This window comes from Pleuronectes platessa, chromosome 4 (assembly GCF_947347685.1).
Source record: "Pleuronectes platessa chromosome 4, fPlePla1.1, whole genome shotgun sequence".
NCBI lineage: Eukaryota > Metazoa > Chordata > Actinopteri > Pleuronectiformes > Pleuronectidae > Pleuronectes > Pleuronectes platessa.
The window spans coordinates 24,674,071-24,694,716 of NC_070629.1; the positions used below are offsets into that span (position 1 = coordinate 24,674,071).

At 44.3% G+C, this 20,646-nt stretch overlaps 1 protein-coding gene across 1 annotated transcript in view; it reads right to left on the reverse strand.

Moving 5' to 3' along the window:
- Nucleotides 1–8,137: 8,137 nt before the first annotated feature.
- Nucleotides 8,138–20,646, reverse strand: part of arl15a (ADP-ribosylation factor-like 15a) — an 89,771-nt gene continuing 77,262 nt past the window's right edge. Inside the window, exon 5 of the mRNA XM_053420615.1 lies at nucleotides 8,138–9,519. Within this exon, the coding sequence (XP_053276590.1) occupies nucleotides 9,367–9,519 (153 nt within the window). The 3' untranslated portion in view covers nucleotides 8,138–9,366. The remainder of the gene's footprint in view (nucleotides 9,520–20,646) is intronic.

A 20,646-nucleotide genomic window follows, 5' to 3' on the forward strand; every position in this document is an offset into this window, starting at 1 on the left:
TTCTGTTTTCACTCAGATACTTACTGCATACTTACTGCTTTTACTTTTCCCAGAGAGAAAAGTAAAAGTAAAACAGAAACAGAAACAGAAACAGAATATGTGAATAAAATAAACGAAAGTAAAACTAAGATCAAAATGAAACAAAGTAAAAAACCTCTCGGGGCCTCTTCCATATCGATGTGTAGTTATTTCTCAAGAGAGAAAGTGGGAGGAACTGAGATGGAAAAAGATGATGTCACAAATGTCAGTTCACTTATAATCAATATTTAAACCTGGAGCGAATCAAAAGATGTCAATATTTAATATCAATATTTAAATCAAAATCTGATTTGTCAATTGTTTTGTAACTTTCTAATTAAATCTGATCAACTCTGACTCTGATGTTTCAAATCTGCACGTTTGTCACTTTTAATAAAACACAAACACAAATGTTTTACATGAATCGTTGCTTATAAATGTTAAAGATAATACATTTAAACTTTTAAGAGGATTTAAAGTTTCTGGTTGTTGATCATCACTGAAACTAAACTAAAGTCTGAGTCGTGTGTAGATCTGATACGACTGTGGTCATTAAGTCTTAATCAGTTCATCACTGCTTCTGTACAACTTAAACAATGGTTATATTCCTAATTAAATGACATATGTAGAATGTTTGATTAAAGTGTTAAATAGGGTTTAAATCTATCAATGAGGGTCAGAGTTCAAATCCAGGGGACTATTCAAAGTTCAGAAGTTTCAGATTTATAGTTAAGAAGTAATAAAAACTAGGATATTTCATGGTGACAGTATTTTCCCTCTTTGGACAGAGCAGTATCTGGAAGGAGGCGGCTGCTCCTCAGGGTGAACTTGTCGGCCGGTGACTCAGCCGCTGGCAGGTGAGTGGACACATCTCCTCGCTCCTCGGTCCTCCTGCTGGATGATCCTGTTAGAGGATGTTTAGGCTCAGTCCTCAGAACGACAGTAAACACGTGACGTGGTTCTGAGAATCACAGCCGCCTCCAAGTGCACACGGGTTCTGTGAAGCCGCCGTTTTATTAGAACTGGAACTTCATCTTCTTTTTATTAGTAAACATAAAAGTAAGAATCCATGTTGTTAATGTGGAAATGTGTGTTAACGCCGCTCAGGTTAGTGAATACCACACACACACACACACACACACACACACACACACACACACACACACACACACACACACACGAGTCCACACGCTGTAACACACTGGTGACTGGAGAAGTGTTGAAGGACTGTGAACTGGCCGACTCGGGACTTGACCAATCGAGCTGCTCACGTCTCTAAGCCAATCTAAACTGGTCTCCGTCTTGACCTTTCTGACATTTAACCCTAATCCTCAGAACCTTAAACACTATTTCTGGCTGCAGCTTATTGCCCGTGTTTGTCTGAATCATCCGAGCTTCACCTTTCTCCTGTTTTCATTCTCCTCTCGCGTCCCGTTTGCAGTTTCCTGTGTGAGTCAGGCCGCGTTTCATCATCACCGCCGGGGCAACGTTAAATCTGCTCTCGACCCAGATACCCCCCCCCCCCCCCCCGGTAGTGATGAATCCGCTCGGTGCCAAAACTTTGGTACAACACAGGTGTTCTCTCTCTCTCTCTCTCTCTCTCTCGGCCGTGTTTACGTGATCGTCCCCGTGAACGACTCGGCCTTTTTCTTTTTTTTCCGCTTTCCCGTGGAAGGTTTGTTTTCTGAGCGCTGCAAGCTGCCCACATGGTGTCGTCACTGGAGCTGCTCTCCCCGTAAACTGTTTGGATTCTATGAGCTAATCCACCTTCAGTGTTTGGCCCGGGGCCGCGGAGCATCAAGAGCTGGAACGTTTAGAGGTGAAACTCAAATATTTACTACATATTAGCGACTCATTAATCAGCTGCTTACGAGAGGTTCACCGCGTCGGCTCGGTATCAGAGGCCGAGACGCGTAGAGAGCGAACCGTCACTTGTGTTGTGTTGTTTCCAAACAGAGTCACTCGGGGGCAAAGTCGTAAATTGAATTTGTCTCAAAGAAAAACATGGATCTGATGCGTCCACTTCCTGCTGCTGTGGCGTCAGAGGCTGAGCACAGCTGGACTCTGCCCACGTGCACCGGGGTGAGCGTCCTGCAGAGAGACACAGTGCACGTCACAGTGCACGTCACAGTGCACGTCTCGGTCGGTCCCTGTTTGTCCCCCGAGACGTGACAGTAAAGTCTCCAAACAGGACGCTCAAGGAGTCGTGTCTGTCCGTCTTCAAAGACTTATGACAAGAGAGAGTCCCCAGTAAAAAGAGAAAAAGTCTGATGGCCACCAGTGGGACGGGGACTCCAGTAAACTGAGCGCTTGAGACGGGCATGTCAAGGTCACACTCATAAAAGTCCCAGGGACACGGTTTCTGCTTCTGGGCCTGGAGGGGCCGAGTCGGGCCGGGGATCACCTGCACAGAAGGGCGAGCTGCTGCCGGAGAGAGAGACAGCTCAGGGTCACATGACTCACAGTGTGTGTGATAGGTGGGTGCAGAGGGCCGGACGCTCGTCCTCACAACGTCCACTGCAACGAGGTGTCATCACACTGAGGGAATTCAAATAGAGAAGAAGAAGAAGAAGAAGAAGAAGAAGAAGAAGAAGAAGAAGAAGAAGAAGAAGAAGAAGAATTGCCTGCTGGGCTTTTGTTTCGTGCCGCGAGAGGAAATCAGCCAGTGGATTGGAGGAACGTTGAAAAGAGGATTTTTAAATCGTCCCCCATATTTTGACTCAAACATGCAACAGCTCCTCCGGCGGCCACCACTAATTGACCTCTTGAAGGAATGCAACGCCTTCTCCGTGACTGACGTTTGCTTTTAGCGGCTCCTGTGGGATGGGGCGGTGGGCCGGTGGAAGGCGATAGCGGGGGAGATCCTCTGGAGATAAACCGCCGTGCCCCCTGTCCCTCAGACAACAAAGAAAGTGAGTGATGTTTGTCTGAAAACCAAGAGCCGCCATCCCTCTTGTTTTGATGTGTGGGCCACCTGGGATGCGGGTCTCCATCAGCACTCGGGCCGAGGAGAGAGGAAGAGAAACAGGACTCACACAGATCTCGTCCCCAGGACAAACAACCTGAGTGACAAGCCGGCTGGAATCCCACGGAAGTCACCCAACAGGACCAGGCAGAGAAAACAAGAGGCTTGTAGGTGGCCACAAAGGGCCCGAGCAGAATGCACGGCATGGTTTCTGCAATTTAATGAGGACAAAGGTTTGAGTGATTTGAGATCTTTGACGAACGCAGGATCCAAACGAGGATCATTTCAAATGAGGCTTGTTTCAAACTCACAAAGAGTTAAAAGATGTTTCAGAGACAAAACTGATTTAAAAAAAAAATCCTCAATTAAAAACACTGACAAGTTTTTCATCTCATATACTTATAAGGTACTTTAAAGATACAAAAAATATGTCAGAGATATTCGCTCATAAAATGGAATTACTTCGTCACAGACAGAACTACACAGCAGTATATAAAGTAGTAACTAAAACTTAAACTACTTCATATACAGTATTACATAATAATACAATAATATCAAGCAGCAGGGGTCATTCAGTACTTTTACCGATGAGTAATAAGTATTTTGAATGAATGAGTTTTTGAACTTTTACTTGTAGTAGAGTAGTTTTACTTTAAGGTAATTCTAACTTTACTTAAGGAAACTAGCTGAATACTTCACCGCTGTTTGAAAGCAGAAATGTTATATTTCTTTGTAACTTATAAGAATAAGAACTAGTGATCAACACGTGAAGCACAGTAAAATAATGAATCATCATGTATTAATGTTTTTATTTATCTAATGTAGGAGCAGATGAATAAATATAAACTTCCTGTTTGCTCAGATTCACCTGCTGTGGTTCAGGTTTCAGAGATGTTCTGACCTGATCTCACAGGTTCCAGTTGATAATGAGAAACTCTTCCTCTCAGGGAGTGAAGCAGGTCTTCTGGGTCCAAACAGGACTGATTGGAAAGAACTGACAACCTGGTCAGTGTCCAATCTTCTCAATTTCCACTTGTAATTAACTTTAAAACATCCAGACTAATTTAATAAAGTCCAATGTGCTGGTGTGTCATGGTCTTTAAATCAGATAGAAAGAGACTGCAGGGACAAATAAAAAAACCTCAGGTGAACCGGATTATAATAAAGACTTAAAGTCAAATTAAAATAGAGAAAAACAACTAAGAAACCGGAAGTTGAGCTTTAATCAGTGGTGATAAGGACAGATCGCTGGAACCCTTTAGGATTCATCAGCTTTACAGCTTCACCACGAACCTGCAGGTTCACCTGCCAGACAGAGAGGATTCACAAAGACACACACAGACACACACACACACACACACACACTCTTCAGTAGGTTTCTGTTAAGGGACCAGACTGTCGATGAAGGGGACGATTTTATTTGCTGTGGTGAGAAGACCTGAGGCCCCATCAGGCCTTAATAAAAGTCACAGATATTTTTACTGGATGTTACTGGACCTTGTTCGTCGTCGGCCAGTTGCACCAGTTCTCTCACGCCTTCAGTTTGCTGGTTGCTCTAAATCAAACGAAATATGGAGACACACCGGTTCAAATGTCAACTCCTTGAAATTATTATCTCACTTATCTTCGGCTGATTATTTGGTCCAGGGAAGATTTCCTCTCTAACCGGCGTCACTCTGATCCGTTCCAACATTCCTATTTGTTTTTTAAAGTAGTGTGTGTGGGAGTCGTGAAGGAGATTGTTAAAACAAAGAGGAAACACCTCCTGATGAGGTCCAGTCTAATACCTGACTCTTATCTCTCTGTCATACACACACACACACACACACACACACACACACACACGCACACACACACACAAATGCAACCTGAGTGAAAGCAGCATCAAGGCTGATTTCTGTGCTGTGTCACTGTCTGCGGGTCCTGAGGAGGAGAGCAGCCCCTCGCTGTGAGGGGAATGTGGGGGGTGTCCCGCGTGGGGCACCGGCTGTGGGAGGCAGAGCAGGGGTACGAGGCCCAGATGGAGATCTGGGCAACATCTGTTCCACCTCTTAGCAGGGTCTTATCAGCAGAAACGCTGCCACACACACTGGACAGAGAGAAATGGGCATTCTTTGCAGAGTTTAAGAAAACATGTCGGCTTTTTGTTTGTCTTGTCAACAGAAGTGAGGTTCCCCGTCGGGTCGCGCATTTGCATTTCACAAAGCTCTTTTTGTTTCGTGTCATTGGGATTTGTTTTTAGGTCTGGTGATTCGTCAAACTGAGAGTGACACACGTTATCCTTATAATCATATCCAACATGTCAAAATATAATAATATAATATAAATTGCCTTTTTCTTAATGATTCTCAACGGACAGCGCCGATTACATTTTTAAGTCTGTCAATAAAATTCTCAGAAGATTTAACTTTATATCAGTTAAAAACAGTAAGAATTTGACTGATGATTTTACTGATTTGAAGTCTGAACAGCTGAAACTGCAAATGTTCCAATTTAGAAATCCTCCTCACAACTGTCAGGAAACATGTTTGACTCTCGACTGCTCGTATTTCACTGTTTGTGAGCATTGTTTTTAGCCAACAGACTGTATGTGGATTCATCAAATACTTTATATGACTAATTAAAAAGTATTTATGACTATATTAATATCAAACAGCTACTGGTTACCTGTATCTCAGGAGAAGAGTGAAGTGTGAGGATAATATCTCAATCCCATCTGGCTTCTTTCATTCTTTAGATTCTGATGTAAAACCACGAGTGTTGACATTTTGAAATTAAAGTTTGAATCCAATCAACAACTATCTGCAGATTGTTCTGTGTTCATAAACTTTGATGTGCAACCGAGCCATAAGTGAAAAGGTGACTGATCGTGACTTTAATGTCAAAAGTCAAACGTCACCACGATGGAGACGGAAGCTTTCCACGTCAGATTATTGTTGGCAGGTCTTCTCTCTGCTGCAGGCTCCAGGTTCAGCTTCTTTCTCTAAACTGCATTTTTTTCATGTTTCATCCCTTTGTTACAAATCACACCTTCACTTTATATCACTGCCAACAATTAGGCTTGTCATAGTTTCTCAGATTCGAGATTAGAGCTGTCCTCCCTGCCTTCCGGGCAGCCATTAATTACCGTTCACTTCAGTCAAATTATGAAAATCAACTTGCTCAGACTTGAGGTTTCTACAGACACCGTCTCCATCACAGTAAACATCGGGTCGGCTCTACTGTTCCTCGGTAAAGCAACCGTGAGCCGACTGATTAGAGAAGTCTGGACTGGATTACCACACAGTATCAACAAGATAACTCTGCAGCTTCTTGTCGGTGAGACACACGGCTGCAAGAACGAGAGGAAAGAAACACTCTGCAGCCAGACACCAGCAACTATACAGGTAGAGCAGGTAGAGGTTGAGTGTGGTGGGAGGAAAGGACGGACTGCATCTCCCTCGCAGGGATAAAACCAACGGCACTGACAGAAAGAGAGAGTGAGGAGGACAGAGAGAGGACCCCCGTCTCTCCCTCTGTCCTCCTGGGAGGGCTGCTTCGCTGAGGTTCTGGCCTCTTCCCCTCCCCTGGGCACTCTGGATGCCCATGCTGAGGGAGGGCTGCCTCGGCGTGACCAAAGGGAAGCAGAGCGAGCAAGGGAGAGACAGAGAAATGGAGAGAACCAGCGAGAAAGAGAGAGAGAGAGAGAGAGAAAACAGTAAGGAGAGGAAGATAGAAAACAGAGAGAAAGTGAGAGCGACAGGAAGAGAAAAAAGAAAAAGAAAAAGGGGAGTGAGACAAGCGCAGCAGTCCATGGTTTGTCTCAGGGCTGCAGCAGCTTCCAGAGCCGGTGTGCAGCAGACTGAGGAGAAGCACGTCTGCCCCAGAGGCACCGAGTGGAAAACAGGATCAAAGAGTCGCCCGGGCAACCTGCATGACACACATTGTATTAAAGCCACACGGTTAATTTGAAAGAGAGGGAAGAAGGGAAGAAGAGGGCAGGAGGAGGAGAGGAGGGGAGGAAGAGGAGGAGGAGGAGAAGAAGAGGGGAGGCAGAGGTAGCACGGAGTCGGGGATATTTATCAGGAACTCCTGTCTCACTCAGTTAACTTTCCACTCCAAACTTTCTTCAGCTGCTCCACTTTGACTTTGAGCGAAAAAAACAAAACACCCCCCCCCCCCCCACCCCCAAAACCACCTTTGACTCGACCTCCACTGGATCATCTCCCAGCGGCTCAGATTTCCTCAGGTCACCTTAAATCACAAATCACAGACATTGTGCCGAAAATGTTTCCAGAGACGACGGCAGACACTGGACTCATCACACGTTTCACACAGATACACAGGGGTGGGGGGGTGGGGGGGGGGGGGACTCACTGAAAACAAAAAAACCTAGAAACACATTCATACCTGGTCTGAAGCAATGAAGCACACTCACAAACAGGTGACACACAACAAACACAAGTTACACTGTTCAGTCGCATCCAGTCAATATCCTGCACTATACGATATTCTATAGGTTTACATATAAAAAGGAAAGAGACATTCACTGTGACACAGAGAAGTACTTATGTGAATAACAACTGAGACAATATTTTAGTTTTAAAACTTTAATTGTCATTTTAGACAAAAGTCATGATTGAAAAAACAAAAGCAAACAGAAAATGCAAAGAGAAAATGCAACCCCCCCCCCCCCCGCCCACATTAAAGACTGCAGTGAATGTTTTCAAACCTGTGTGTTTGTCAGAAGATGATATGCAGAGTCTAACATTGGTATAATCCCTCATGGTCTCATAGATTTATTTTTGCATTCGATCAAAAGAATGCACCACTTTCATTTTTATTGTAAAAAAACAACTACCTTCCGGATCTCTGGTTAGGTAAAAAAAAAAAAAAAGATTAAATCAAAAATCCTGATGAAACACTGAAGAAAACTACAAAAACTGAAATGAATGAAGGGAGGACAAGAAGGAGGAGGAGGAAGAGGAGGAGGAGGAGTGAACGTCCTGGGAACAGCCACACACCTGTGGCACAATGAATAGGACCCATCAGAGATGTTTGGAGACCACATGAGGCCTGAAGACGGCATCTGGGATGAACCCCCCCCGAGCAGTAACAGAGCGCGGGAGGGACAGTGTTGGTTGGAGTGGGCTGGGGATGAGGTGGGGCGGGGGGGCAGGGGGGCGGGGGGGGGTCCACGATCAACAGCAGACAGGGAGGGGTCTTCACAGACAGTTGGAAGGCATTAGGGTGTCGGACAGGGACTTGTCAGATGCAGCTGTTGCTGCGGCTGATTGATAGAGTTTGTGTTCCAGCCTGACGGGGGACTGGTCTGGAGTCAGTGTTGAGAGGGATCATGTCAAACTCAGGAGAGGAAAAACAACAAAACAAATAGAGTAGAAAACACCAACATGAAATATTTTCTTAACACTGAATCGAAATCCGTCACGTTTCTCAGCCCGGTGAATCACTGCTGCTGTTTCTATTTGATTTTGGTCTTTTGATTTGAAAGAATTCATAAGTGTGGTGAGAGATACAAAACATGTGATCAGGTTAACATACAGAGCTATAAAAGATACCCTACGCTGCACATTTATAAAAAGCATTCAGACTCTCGTCTCCCTAAAGTCACCGAGCACTTAGTCACGTGATGAGTCGTACTTGTGTTTGGCGGCACAGGAGGGTACACAGCAGTTACTCATTTGCATGTACATAATACTCCATGAGATACTCAGACTACACTATTCAGATTAGATACGCGGATATGGCGTGACAACACATCGATATGTAACTACCGTACATAACACAAGGCTTCGAGCTACGCGCCCCGACCACACCACCACATTCGTTTTACTGAGTCACAGGGACACGCACACCTGAGCTCACACAGCACTTCGCACAGGAAAGAAAACCGACCGTGTCCACACACACATTCTGGAAAGGAATTAGTGGAGACTTTAAACATATCTACAGACAACCTGGCCCCCGCTACGTGTGTGACAGTGTGTGTGTGTGTGTTAGTGTTCATTGATATTGACTACAAGGAATGACAAAGGTCCCAGATGCCACTTAATCACAATGGCACAGACAGAAGTAAACAATGTTTCCATTTGTGGAAAAGTTCGAGGACTTTTCTTGACTTCACGTCGGGTGGATTCAACGGCAGCTCTCCTCTCAGGTTGTGTCGCGCCCGGCTGTCGCACACTCTTCCAATTTGAAACCGTGAGGCCGCAGTGAAGGGACGATAACATACAATATACATCTCCGGTAGAGTGGCCCACATCCGCGGTGTTTTCCTGTGTACATGGTTGTGTCTGTGCATGAGTGTGTGACCGAGGGCGCCAGCAGGATGTGGCGTTTGTTAGCCGGTGGCTACTAATGTCTCTGCATTAGCAGCGTTAGCATCATATCCTTGCAGGCTCAGTGTCTTTGTCCTCCAGCAGGCTAATGAACTGACCGAAGCTCTCCTTCACCGCCTCCATGCCGTCGGTGGAGCAGCCGTCCAGGATCCAGCGCTTCCCTCGGGCCAGCGGCTCCAGCTCAAAGTATTTCTTGATCTGTTCGGCAAAGAACAAAGAAAGGTGATAAGTTCAAATATTCAGGGTCACTCCAGACATTTAGACGGGATCACATTTATTGACTAGAACGGTGCTCAGTGGATATCACACCTCCGCCAAGGCCCAACAGTTACCTTATGAAACCACATGTAATGCGCTAAATACAGATGTTTAAGTTTAAGATCAGTCCCCTGAATATGCCGGATTAGTTTCATCAAGATCCATAAATTACTTCCTGGCAAATTGGTGTAAATGTTCTGGAATACATGAGAAAGTGAAAAACAAAGGAAATTCTTGGATCTGCATCATTGTCCAGAGCCAAAATCCAATTAGTTATTTTCCATGAGCCATCCTCCCTTCAAGTGTCAGGGAAACTGTCGTAGCTTATAATACGTGCGTATTATATATGAAAACACGGTAAAGCTTTTTGTACGATCTTAGATCAACAACCATCTTATGATTCAGTAGACAACCAGAGAACTCCTGGTTCAGAGAACACAGTTTGTCCTCAGAAGCCAAGAACATTAAAAAAGGAAAGAAACAGGAAGGTCCTCGTGTATCATCCCTGTCGCTGTTCAAGTAGTTTTCCATGCACAAAATGTTTTCTTCACAAAGTAACAAATACACAATCGTTTACACACAAAGGCACGGACAGGAAAACCAAACACAGGAAAATAAATATGAAACTAGATGAAATTAAACAGTCTCCCTCTGAGAAATACGTTGGGAACTGATTATAAAGTTCATGTTTTCATCAGTGGGGATGTGGTGAAGTTTGGGGGGGGGGAGAGACCAGAACCAGCTGCTCGGTAAAAACAAAAACCTCTGAAGGTTCTGCAGGTTGTGAGAATTTCGGATGTGAGAGAAATGGAAGCAATTTGTTTTGGCCGACGTGGACGAGGTTCAGCCGTCTCCTCCTGCTCGTCGGATCGGGACGGAACGATGTCAATGACGTGTTCTGACGGCAGCTCAGAGAAAATTATATAGGACTAATGTCACTGATGCAATAAAAACACAATGTTCCTTCATGTTTATTTCATTCATTAATTAAGTCAGTTTCACATTCACACATGTGCTGTGCTTCTAAAGAAATGCGTCATCGGATGAATCCAGGAACACGAACCAGCGAATTATTACCAAATTATCAAGACGAAGATTGAAAAACATTCTGTGGAAGATCTTAAGACTTAAAAGATCTTGACAATTAATTGTGTTGTTTTCACATTGAGAGTTTATTAAAGGAAACAACAGCGGAGGTGGAAGAAAAGACACATGACTAGTAAATATGATATTAATCACAATCTCTTTAGCGCCCCGAGAGTATTTCTACATATTTCTGCAAATATACAACAGACCTGACTGAACAGATCAATGCTGTGTGTTCCGAAAAGCAACACAACCAGACAAACGAAGGCACACTCCCTGCAAACACCACCAAACCCACACAGGTGCCTGTCACACAGTCAAATGACTTTTCAACTTCAAGTGAAATTGCTTTTGTCTAGACCGTGCTGCGCTGTCTAGCTGTGCCATGGTGTGTGGCATGAAGAGGATGGGGAGGAGGAGGAGGAGGAGGAGGAGGGGGTACTCTTTGTGTCTGCTCAAATCCAGCCAGCCATGCCAGCGAGTGGGAGAGTGAGCGCCGTCTCTGCCCCCCTGAGCCGAGTCTCTGTCCGGGTGTAATGTGAGTTTAATGACAGATTAAGTCACCTCAGCCGCGTTTGGCTCAGAGGCCTGGCTAGAAAGCTGAGCGGACCCAAACAGTGTTAACAAATCTGTCTGGGTAACTTGAGCCGCCCTAGTCCAGGCTCTAGCCCCAGACCTAGACTGCAGACGATGCGGCTGGCTGCCTGTCTGGCTGGCTGGCTCACTTGTCCGCCTGTGGCCAAGGCCCTCTTCTGGAAGACTCTGGCCCCTGCACTGGCAGACAATCAAAAGGCCAGCAGTGTCCTCTGTGCAAGCGCAGACAGGCTCAAGCTTCTCTCACTTCCCTCTTTGCCTCGCTGGCCAGCAGAACACACCCAGGGGCATCTCGCAGTGTGGCTAATGCCTCCTTCTAGGCAACAGACAGTGACAATGATCTCCCCAACCAGACCACACAACTTATTACGTTTTGAGTGCAGCTTTACAGTTGTGCGCTCATGATAACACATGATTTACCACAGAATTCCATACATACTGTACTGAACACCTCCTTGGTATGAACACCTTTATACGTGCTGCATTTCACGCTGAGAGAAGATCCAATCCAAAGGTTTTTATAACACAGCAGGCGGACAGGACACATCCTCAAAGCTGTGTCGCGGTGTAACACGGCTGAAGGAACCCCATGACCCGGCGGTCGGGTGCATCCACACAGGCAGGCGACAGTGTGGCCCAAACCAGTTTCTCTGAGATTAAGTCCTCCTAAGCACACTTATGCTTGCTTAAGGAATTGCGTGAGGCAGTGGGAAGCGTAAGCCACACAAGACTTGGGTTGCCAGATGGCTCCTAGGATGACCACTGGGTCATCCAGTCTAGCTTCTTCTAGGTCACACAGACCAGGGGCCTCACCTTGTGCACACAGGAGACAGCGGCTTATAGATGCAGAAGGGTGTCAAAAAATCTGGAGTCACCTGTGTCTGTGTCGACTGTATTCCCACTGCTGGAATCCAGCCATGTCAGCCACTGGGGTTTACTGTTGAGGGGAGAGTCATAAACCTCAGGAAAGCAGACCCCTCTGGCAACAGGCCTAAATAGTTACAATGACTATTTGTACAGAGGGACTGAGAACTTAAGCTTGGCCTGGATATTATAAGTATTCTTATTAAAGATAAGTATATCTCATCCTGTTTTAAGAGTAAGAGATAAACATGAGATTTATAACTAATTTGTGTAAGGTGGAGGATGGATCAATGCCTCCTACAGACCTAAAACAGCCATTGTTACCGGTTTGTGTGTTTTGGCAGATTAGCAAACCCTAAAAGGAAAATCTAAAGTAAAAGTGCATCTGTTTAGGTTTAATTCCAGATCTGATATACTCCACATATGTGCAGAATTATGCAGGAGGCTTGGTAAGTGTGTGAGACTGCTGCCAAGCCAAGTGCCGCAGGGAGAGCCGGCATTGTAGCAACATAGTTTTACTGTGTGAATTCCTGTAGGTCAGTGGTGAGAAATATTAATCCTGAGACAAATGCCTTCTCCATTGGAGGCTGACCAATATGGACTTTGGGGCAGATGCCAATAATATGATGATATTAGGGAGTATAAAAACGTCCTATATGATGTGTGTGTGTGTATATATATCATTATATATAATGAGTCCTCAAATGTCGTTATCAGACATTTATGACAAAGAAATGAATTTTACATCTTAACTATAAACATTATTATAAATATATTATATTAAATATATAGAACTTGAATTAAGAAAAACATAAATGTACATCTTTTCAACCGATAAATCTCTCAGGAGCTATTGCGGAGAAGTTTTTCAGGGTGGGACTGTTTATATGAAGGAATTTCTAGGTACAATTCTCTAATCGCTATCGGAAATCCCAAAGGACTGAAAGACTTGTTGACTTATTGTTTTCCAACTATCGTCTTAAATTTCATATGTTGATTAAAGGGACAATTCAGCAATTACTTTTCGGGTATAATCTTCAATTTTCATTGAGGATGCATCATTAGGTTTGGACAATTTGTGAACCAGTGTCTGCAGGGAGTGGCTGGACATTTAGTCAGCTAAGCTTAAGCTCCAACCCTGGCACAGTTCAGGTTCCTTAAAGCAGCAGATGGGCACGCATAGCATGTGCTCCCTAACCCTATGCCAGATTATAAAATGTGATGGTCACTGTTGGCATCATGTCACGTCAGGAGGATGTCCCGCCACCAGCAGCCGTGCTCTGGCCTCCTGACGGAGTAAACGCACCAGGGAGGCAAAAACTCACTAAACAGACCGACTGGAAGAGAGAGAGAAAAGATGACTGAGTAAGAGCCAAATTCTAGTCAAGGAGGTGCTGTGATGTTGGCGGCTAAGAATATAGAAGAAGACCCCCTGACAAATTTATGTCCCTGTTATGCAGAGGTGCTCAATCTAAAAATAAATGAGGATTCAAACTAGGAAGCAGGTGTTCTTTTGCTCTTAAGTCTTTTTTTAGGCTACTGAAAAACAAAAAGTTAATCAATCTTAAAAATCTAAAATGAGAGGGAGATTTCATGCAGACAGCAGCAGATAGAACAGAATTGTGAAGGTGAGGTTGTTATAATAGAAACTGACTTGATGAAAACATATACAACATATCACTGACCCTTTTCTACCAGTTTGATCATGCTTTCATTGAGCATCTACATTTCAAATGATATTGAATTGTAGTGTTATTAATTTGTCTATTTGACCCACCTGTAGCATGATTTTTAAGTAGTAGTGGTCATGGAACAAGTCATTACTTGATGAACATCCTGTCTGTTTCTCATTTTTCTTTTGGCGAAGAGTTTGTGCTGAGTAACTCAGATTACGTTCCTTTCCTAGGAGAGTGATGGCACCGGTCCAAGGCAACACAGTGCACTCACTTAACATGTTCAGGATCTTTCTGATAAAAGACTTGCTCCGGTTCGATGATCTTGTGCGATGCACACGTATTTGGGATATCTAAAGTAAGTTTTAGCATTCTTGCAGAGGTTAACCGCAAAGCCAGACGCAGGTTTGCTGGATGCACTCCTGCCACAGATCAGTATCGTAAAAGAAAGTTAAATGACCTGTGCTGTCAGCTCTCAATTTCTCATCGAGGGCGAGTTTTTTCTGCCGAGTCTGGCTCTGGCAGTTGCCTCAGGTTCCAAAAGTCTGAGAAAAATATCAAAACTAAATTTAATGATATCAAATAATACTAATAATCTCTTCCTGTTTAAGTAATGTGATCATAAAGAGAAGAACAGGAAATGTTCACTTGAGAAGATTTTGCCTTTTAGCGATGTTTTGAAAAGCCAAAGCATTAAGAGACACTGATAAAAATAAGTGATTGAACAGATAAGGGCTCCCTCAAACATTGCTTGACTGCAGGCAACTATCAAACCTCTTTGTGGGCCAAAGAGAATTAATAAACTCATTGGAGAACTGATGATTTCAGCCTCAAGGTTTTTATTTTAATTGAAAGCACATGTGCACAGTGACCTATGGTGAAGCAGGAGAATGTGGTCAAAATATCTAATTTCCAGGTATTAGGTATTCCAGAGGGGAATTCCTAATATTATATCATATTTTAATATTTTAAGCTTTAAAATAAGGGTGAGTCAAAAAATGACAGATATTGCCTCTGTTGCCTTTTCCTAATATGGCCACACGTCTATTACGCATCACACGAGTAAGCTATATAACTGGAGAGGGAAGCATTAGGGGATCTTTGAAATAAGGAAAGTGGCATACTCAAATATCCAAGACAATCAATTAGACCAGTTCTTGACATGTTGGCCCCTGTGAAGATATCAGTCACTTGAAAAGTGGCCCACACTGGAGACTGCATTGAAATGGGAGGGGTAATGTGAGATCCACTTACCATATAATAGATATGGCTCTGTTTGCTTTTCCGGCTTACCTAAAGAGCCTTAAAGACATGAGAAAGCCTGGAGGTCCCCATGAGGGGAAGAGTTGGGAAGCCTGTGAAAAAACAAACATTGCACCACCACAAACCGTGGAAGGTGTCAAATGAAACAGCCCACTGGGCAGTAAGTAAAAACTAGAAGCCTATTTAGAAGAGGTTGTAACACCTTGGGCAATGGACCACGGCGGAGATAACTATCTGCAAGCCTTAAACAAGCAAAACAACAACCTGATCACCTTGTGGGGGGAAGTATTAGATGAAGGGAGTGCCTGATGGCCCCGGATGTTAACCCCCCTCTGTTTGGCCATGTTTTCTCTCTGTCTCTTGATACGTTGATAATCAAGTAAAAGTAAAAATGTTCAGAAAATATAAATTGCATGAAGTGAGGACCTTAGACCCCATGGAGCTCATGCTAAATGCAGCCTCATCTCGTGTCCACACCAACTCACTCTGTACTTGTGCTTTTTGTCTTTAAGGAGGTTTTCATTGTTATTCAAAACTACAGTGGGAGCTGGAAGTCAGAAAAAGCTGGAAAAGACAATTTGTGGTCTCCATGTTGCCATTGTACAGTGTTGTTGTTGCTTTCTCACTCTTGATGTCTTATAAACTGATTGGCTCTGTTGCGGCTGGTGCATTTTTGAGGGAGGCAGAAAAGGAAGTGCGGTACCAAAGACCAACGGACCCTATCGTCAGGCAGGACTTTTGCACACTTGGCCCAGTTGAAGACGTCAATGGTTAAAATTTTGTTAATGCAGCTCCTTCCACAATTAGGTAATTGTGGTGGTTTGCAGATGCACACGACTGCAAAGTCCCAAGCAGAGCGTGCGGAAAGCGATTTGATGAAAAATGCTTTTCTTAATTCCAAAGAAGCCCTGACGACACAAGTAATACAAGGACTATAAACCTAAAGTTCAAGCCCGGAGAGAAGTAGCAGGGGAAAGAACTTTCAGTTCATTTGCTTTGGATGCGTCCAAGAACTAGCAAGCCCATAAAAACATTGAAGCCACCCTGGAACCGAGCCATTGCTGGAGATCTGTTGGACCAGGGGATTCTGGAGGTAGCAAGTTAAGACTTAAGTCCCCATGTCACAGTGCAAGAAGTGAGCGGCTTTTAGATTTACTGTCCTGTTCCACTCATGTGGGACCATGGGTCTCCCCGAGGCTCAGCGCAGTGCAGGTTCAAAGTGATTCACTTGCGGAACAATTCTCTTCAAAGCCAACTGACCACTGCCAGATCAGAGCCATCCTCAGAGGCGCTGTAAATCTAAGCAAGACTGCACAGGGGACATTCTTGCCAACCCTTTTAGTGTGCTCCTCCGAACAATGCTATTGCACTTAAGAGCCTACACAGTGATAATGTCCTTTCCATATAGGCAGCAATTTTTAGTTTTTTTAAGTTTTAAAGATGTGCTCAGGAATATTCTCATTTGGACATTGAGCATGTTCAGTTAGCTTATTGATTAATTGAGCAAACAAATATCACTTTGATTATTTGATATTAGCAAATATCTTCCTCAGTATTAAGTATTTTAAACATGTCTCCCTGCTCAACTAGATCCGTTATCAGAACAGTCAAGAAACAGATGAGCCTCTGGATCCTGGGAATTGGGCTCATTTGCCTTAAGATGATTATTAAAGCCCTGAGTTTCTGTTATGTCCTAACTTCTCAACATATATTTCTCTTTGGGTGAGGTCCCTCTTAGTTTACTCAGAAACCTGGTGAAGTTACAGTCAAGAAGTGTTCATGAATTACATTTTCAATAGTCAGGGTGCACGTTGGGGGTAAAGGGAAAGAAAAAACATCCGTCCTCCCATGTAGTGTAGGAAATGACTGGCAGGTTCAGTAGCCGGGAAATGGCCCCTTCCCCAGGGGTTGACCTGCAGGACACTCCGAAAAGTCTGAGGGCAGAATATCTGGGATATGAGTGTAGGGGGCGGGAGGGGTGCCCATGTTTGCCTTGCCTTATAACAGATTTACAGTAACTCAATTTATTAAAGGCCAAGAGCTCCCTGACAAGGAACATCTGGTTTGTGGGACTTGAACGGGGGAGCTGGCGTCCTGCCCGTGGTCTCTGCTGCCGGGGCCAATATGCCAGCACCTTCCCTTGAGCCCGCCCTCATTCTCGTCTTCTTGTGAAGAGGGCCGCCTCGCTGAAGCAGCCCACACAGAGGGCCCTCAAAGCCCAGGAGGTCTGTCACAAGCCACCCCTCCTCCTCCAAGACCCCCCTAGTGGGACCCTCCACCCCTTTCACTCGGAGGCCCCCCTTTCACGCTCCAGTCCTGACAGTTGACCGGCTTGAAAGCTGCAGCAGGCCCCTGCTTTAGCACACAGCACGCGGCATTACAATCAAAGTGCTCCCCCTCTGCAAAAGATTTAAACCATGCGTCAAGTTGGAGTCTGTGCACACACGTACGCACGCACACGCACACGCACACCTCTTACATGGACAAACAGACCCAGAAAAACATACACACACGCACACATCATGAGACCATCATATTTGAAATTCAAGGTTCCTGGGTTTTATTGTCTTTCTGCCTTGCATACCTTCGCCTCTTCGTAATCATGACCACATCTTCACATGGCTTCTTCATGTGTCTGCGCAAGTACACATATTTGTTTGTGTTCTGTAAATAAATCACACGAAGGTTTCTCACAGTAGATGGAACGAGAGCAGACAACGGCTCAGAAAACAAACGCACTAATAAGAACAAAAAGGAAATAACGAAACCACAGCTCGTTCGGTCAGAACATAAAACACACATTACACACACCTTTTCCAGCTGTTTCAAGTCTGTCTCTAATTTATTCTCAAATACTCTACGAAAGTTAATTTAAATCCACACATCAGCGGTTTCTTTGTTAAAAAAAAAACCTGTGTGCATAATTACGGGGCTCCAGGCCCTCAGCATCAAAAATTAGATTTGATATTCTTAAGAAAATGTGTTTATTTTTATGCACTATTAATTCCTTCTGTTAGAAAACGGCTCCTGACTGGTTTTAATCATTACCAGGAAATCAGAGGTGTACAGCCAACGCTGTGGCTCAGCCCAAGCAACAGCTGCCACAGCACCAACAAACACTTTCATACCAGGGATGAAAGCTGCCCCATGTGCTCTTTCCTTTTCAGCTAATTATGCATAAACCCAATAACGACCATTGAAAATGAGGTATTTCAGAGGGGAAGAACAAAAGAGACTGAAACAGAAGTCTTCCATAGTCACCTCTTTAGAGCCAGGATGAAACTCAAACAACATTAGTCATTTTGAGTTTTGTCTAAAGGGTAAGTTTCAATGGACGAAAATCTCCATGGAAGAAAACCCCCAGAGATTCCCAGCGTTTGATCCCTGTGAGTCAGCAATGGAACCTGGGGGTCAGATCACATGCTGAATAGGCTTTTCGGAAGTCTTGTCCTGGCTAGTGGCGGCCGGCCGTCCGACCCCGCTTGACCAGCAGACAAAGGGAGGGCACTGACTACAATTGGGATGGGGGGATTCTTTTCTCCTCCAATGGAGAGTCCGGCCCTGAATAGGGTCTGCATAGCTGAATTGAGTTCCACACCGATTTTGAGAGTGAGGACCCGCTGGGGTCAGAGTTCAGCATAATTTGACGCTGGCTGTGGGAAAAGGCGAGCGTGGTGCCCACACAACCTGCCGACTGCCCTCTCACCCACGGTGCTCCTTAACCCCCCAAAGGGACGGACCACCAGCCCACCAGCCCAGGGATGACAGGATGAGAAAGGCTGTATGGGTGGGAAAAGGAAAGAAAACTGAGATGAAGGTGGGCGGGACGGCTGCACTAGCAGGATTGACAAAGATGTGAGAGAGATGGACCATCAAAGAAACAAGAAGTTTCTAAGTAGCTTCACATATTGCGCTTAGCACACATTCTCCAGAGGGTAATCAATATGTGCAGCTTGACTGGTTTGTCAAGCCTCATCTTCCAAGGTGGGATGGATAGAGCACTGGGTACACATCTGTGAGATTTCCTCTGGCAGGGAGGGTCAGCTGTCTTTTTTGTGTGTGTGTAATCACTCACTCACTCACACAGCACACGTGCAAACAGAGGTTAATAGGTGCTTGGAAACCTATGCAACAGTACACAACTAAAAGTGGCCCGGCATTTATGAAAGAGTCCGATATATTTACAAGCTAAACCATCTGGATTTAAAACATCCTGCAGAGTGTAGCTTGACATCAGGGCCACCTGAAAAGATGCATGGAAATATAATTATATGGTAAATTGACTGCGTTTACACAGCGCTTTTTCTAGTCTATACTACTTGAAGCACTTTGCAATGTACGTCACATTTACCCACTTACACACACACACATTCGATGATTGGCACAGCTTCAGGAGCAGTTAAGCGTCTTGCTCAAGGACACGTCAACATGCTCTTTGGAGGAGGGTGATTGAACCAGGAACTTTACAATTACAAGATGATAGTTCTACCACCTGAACAACAATATATCCTGAGTCCAATATGTTGCCCCACACGCTGTCTGTGTACGGATTTGTTTTTGAAAGCGTCCAAGCAGCAAAGCGTCCTGGGACCCTCACGGTCTTGTTTTCATCTTTCTTCCTATTTTTCTCAGCTTTAAGTGTTTTTGCAGCTAAAACCATAAAATTTACAGAGATTAGCAGGTGGGTTGCAAATTACACTTATCACGCAGCCATTTTTTTTGTGTGTAATAAGTATAATTTGTGTAACAATTGGACTCAAGGTGGCGCCTTAATGATCAAGTAAACGTTTCGCAAATATCTTAAAAATGTCTTGGCTTAAAGTCAAAATTCTTTCACAGGTTTAATCTCTTAATTCTACTGCATCTTTTCTCCACGGTCTTCTCCTTCTTCTCTGTCATTTAAATAATCTCTGAAATCACTGAGCCTTCACTACGAAGTATTCTTTTCCTAGACGCCTCTAAGATGTGGATGTCTGGATATTGCTTGGCCGCTCACATCTGGTGCAGATTGATTCAAGTGACAGCGGTTTAAATTACTAAATTACTCCACATTTCACCATCCAAACTTTAATGAAATCTAAATAAATGACATGTTCATCCTACAAAACCAAAGTTTTCTTGCCACAACCAGTCAACACTGACAATGGTTCACTGCAAATTGGTAATCTCACTTGCCAAGGATTTAACAATTCATGCATGTGGTATCCAAATGTTTGCAAGCTGCTTAGAGGCTTATCATTGCTGCTTGCGGTGAAATAAAACTTAATAATTGGTCGACTGAGAGTCCCAAGCCCTTCTGGTCACCATCAGGAAGAATCTTCCATGCATTTCCTCCAACCAGGAGTCAGGCATTTTGTCCCACTTCCAAAAATGCAAAGGTGTAGCTCACTGCCCAGCCTCCGTGGAAACATTTTTCTGCTGTTTAGGAAACACACAGCGTTTCACGTAGATCACAGACTGTGGGACAGGAGACCCTGTTTCAACAATCCCTTTTCATTAACATCACACAAACAAGGAACACTGATTATACCTGTGATATTACCCACATTCAACCAGGACCTGCAAACTATACTGAATTTGTTGGGCT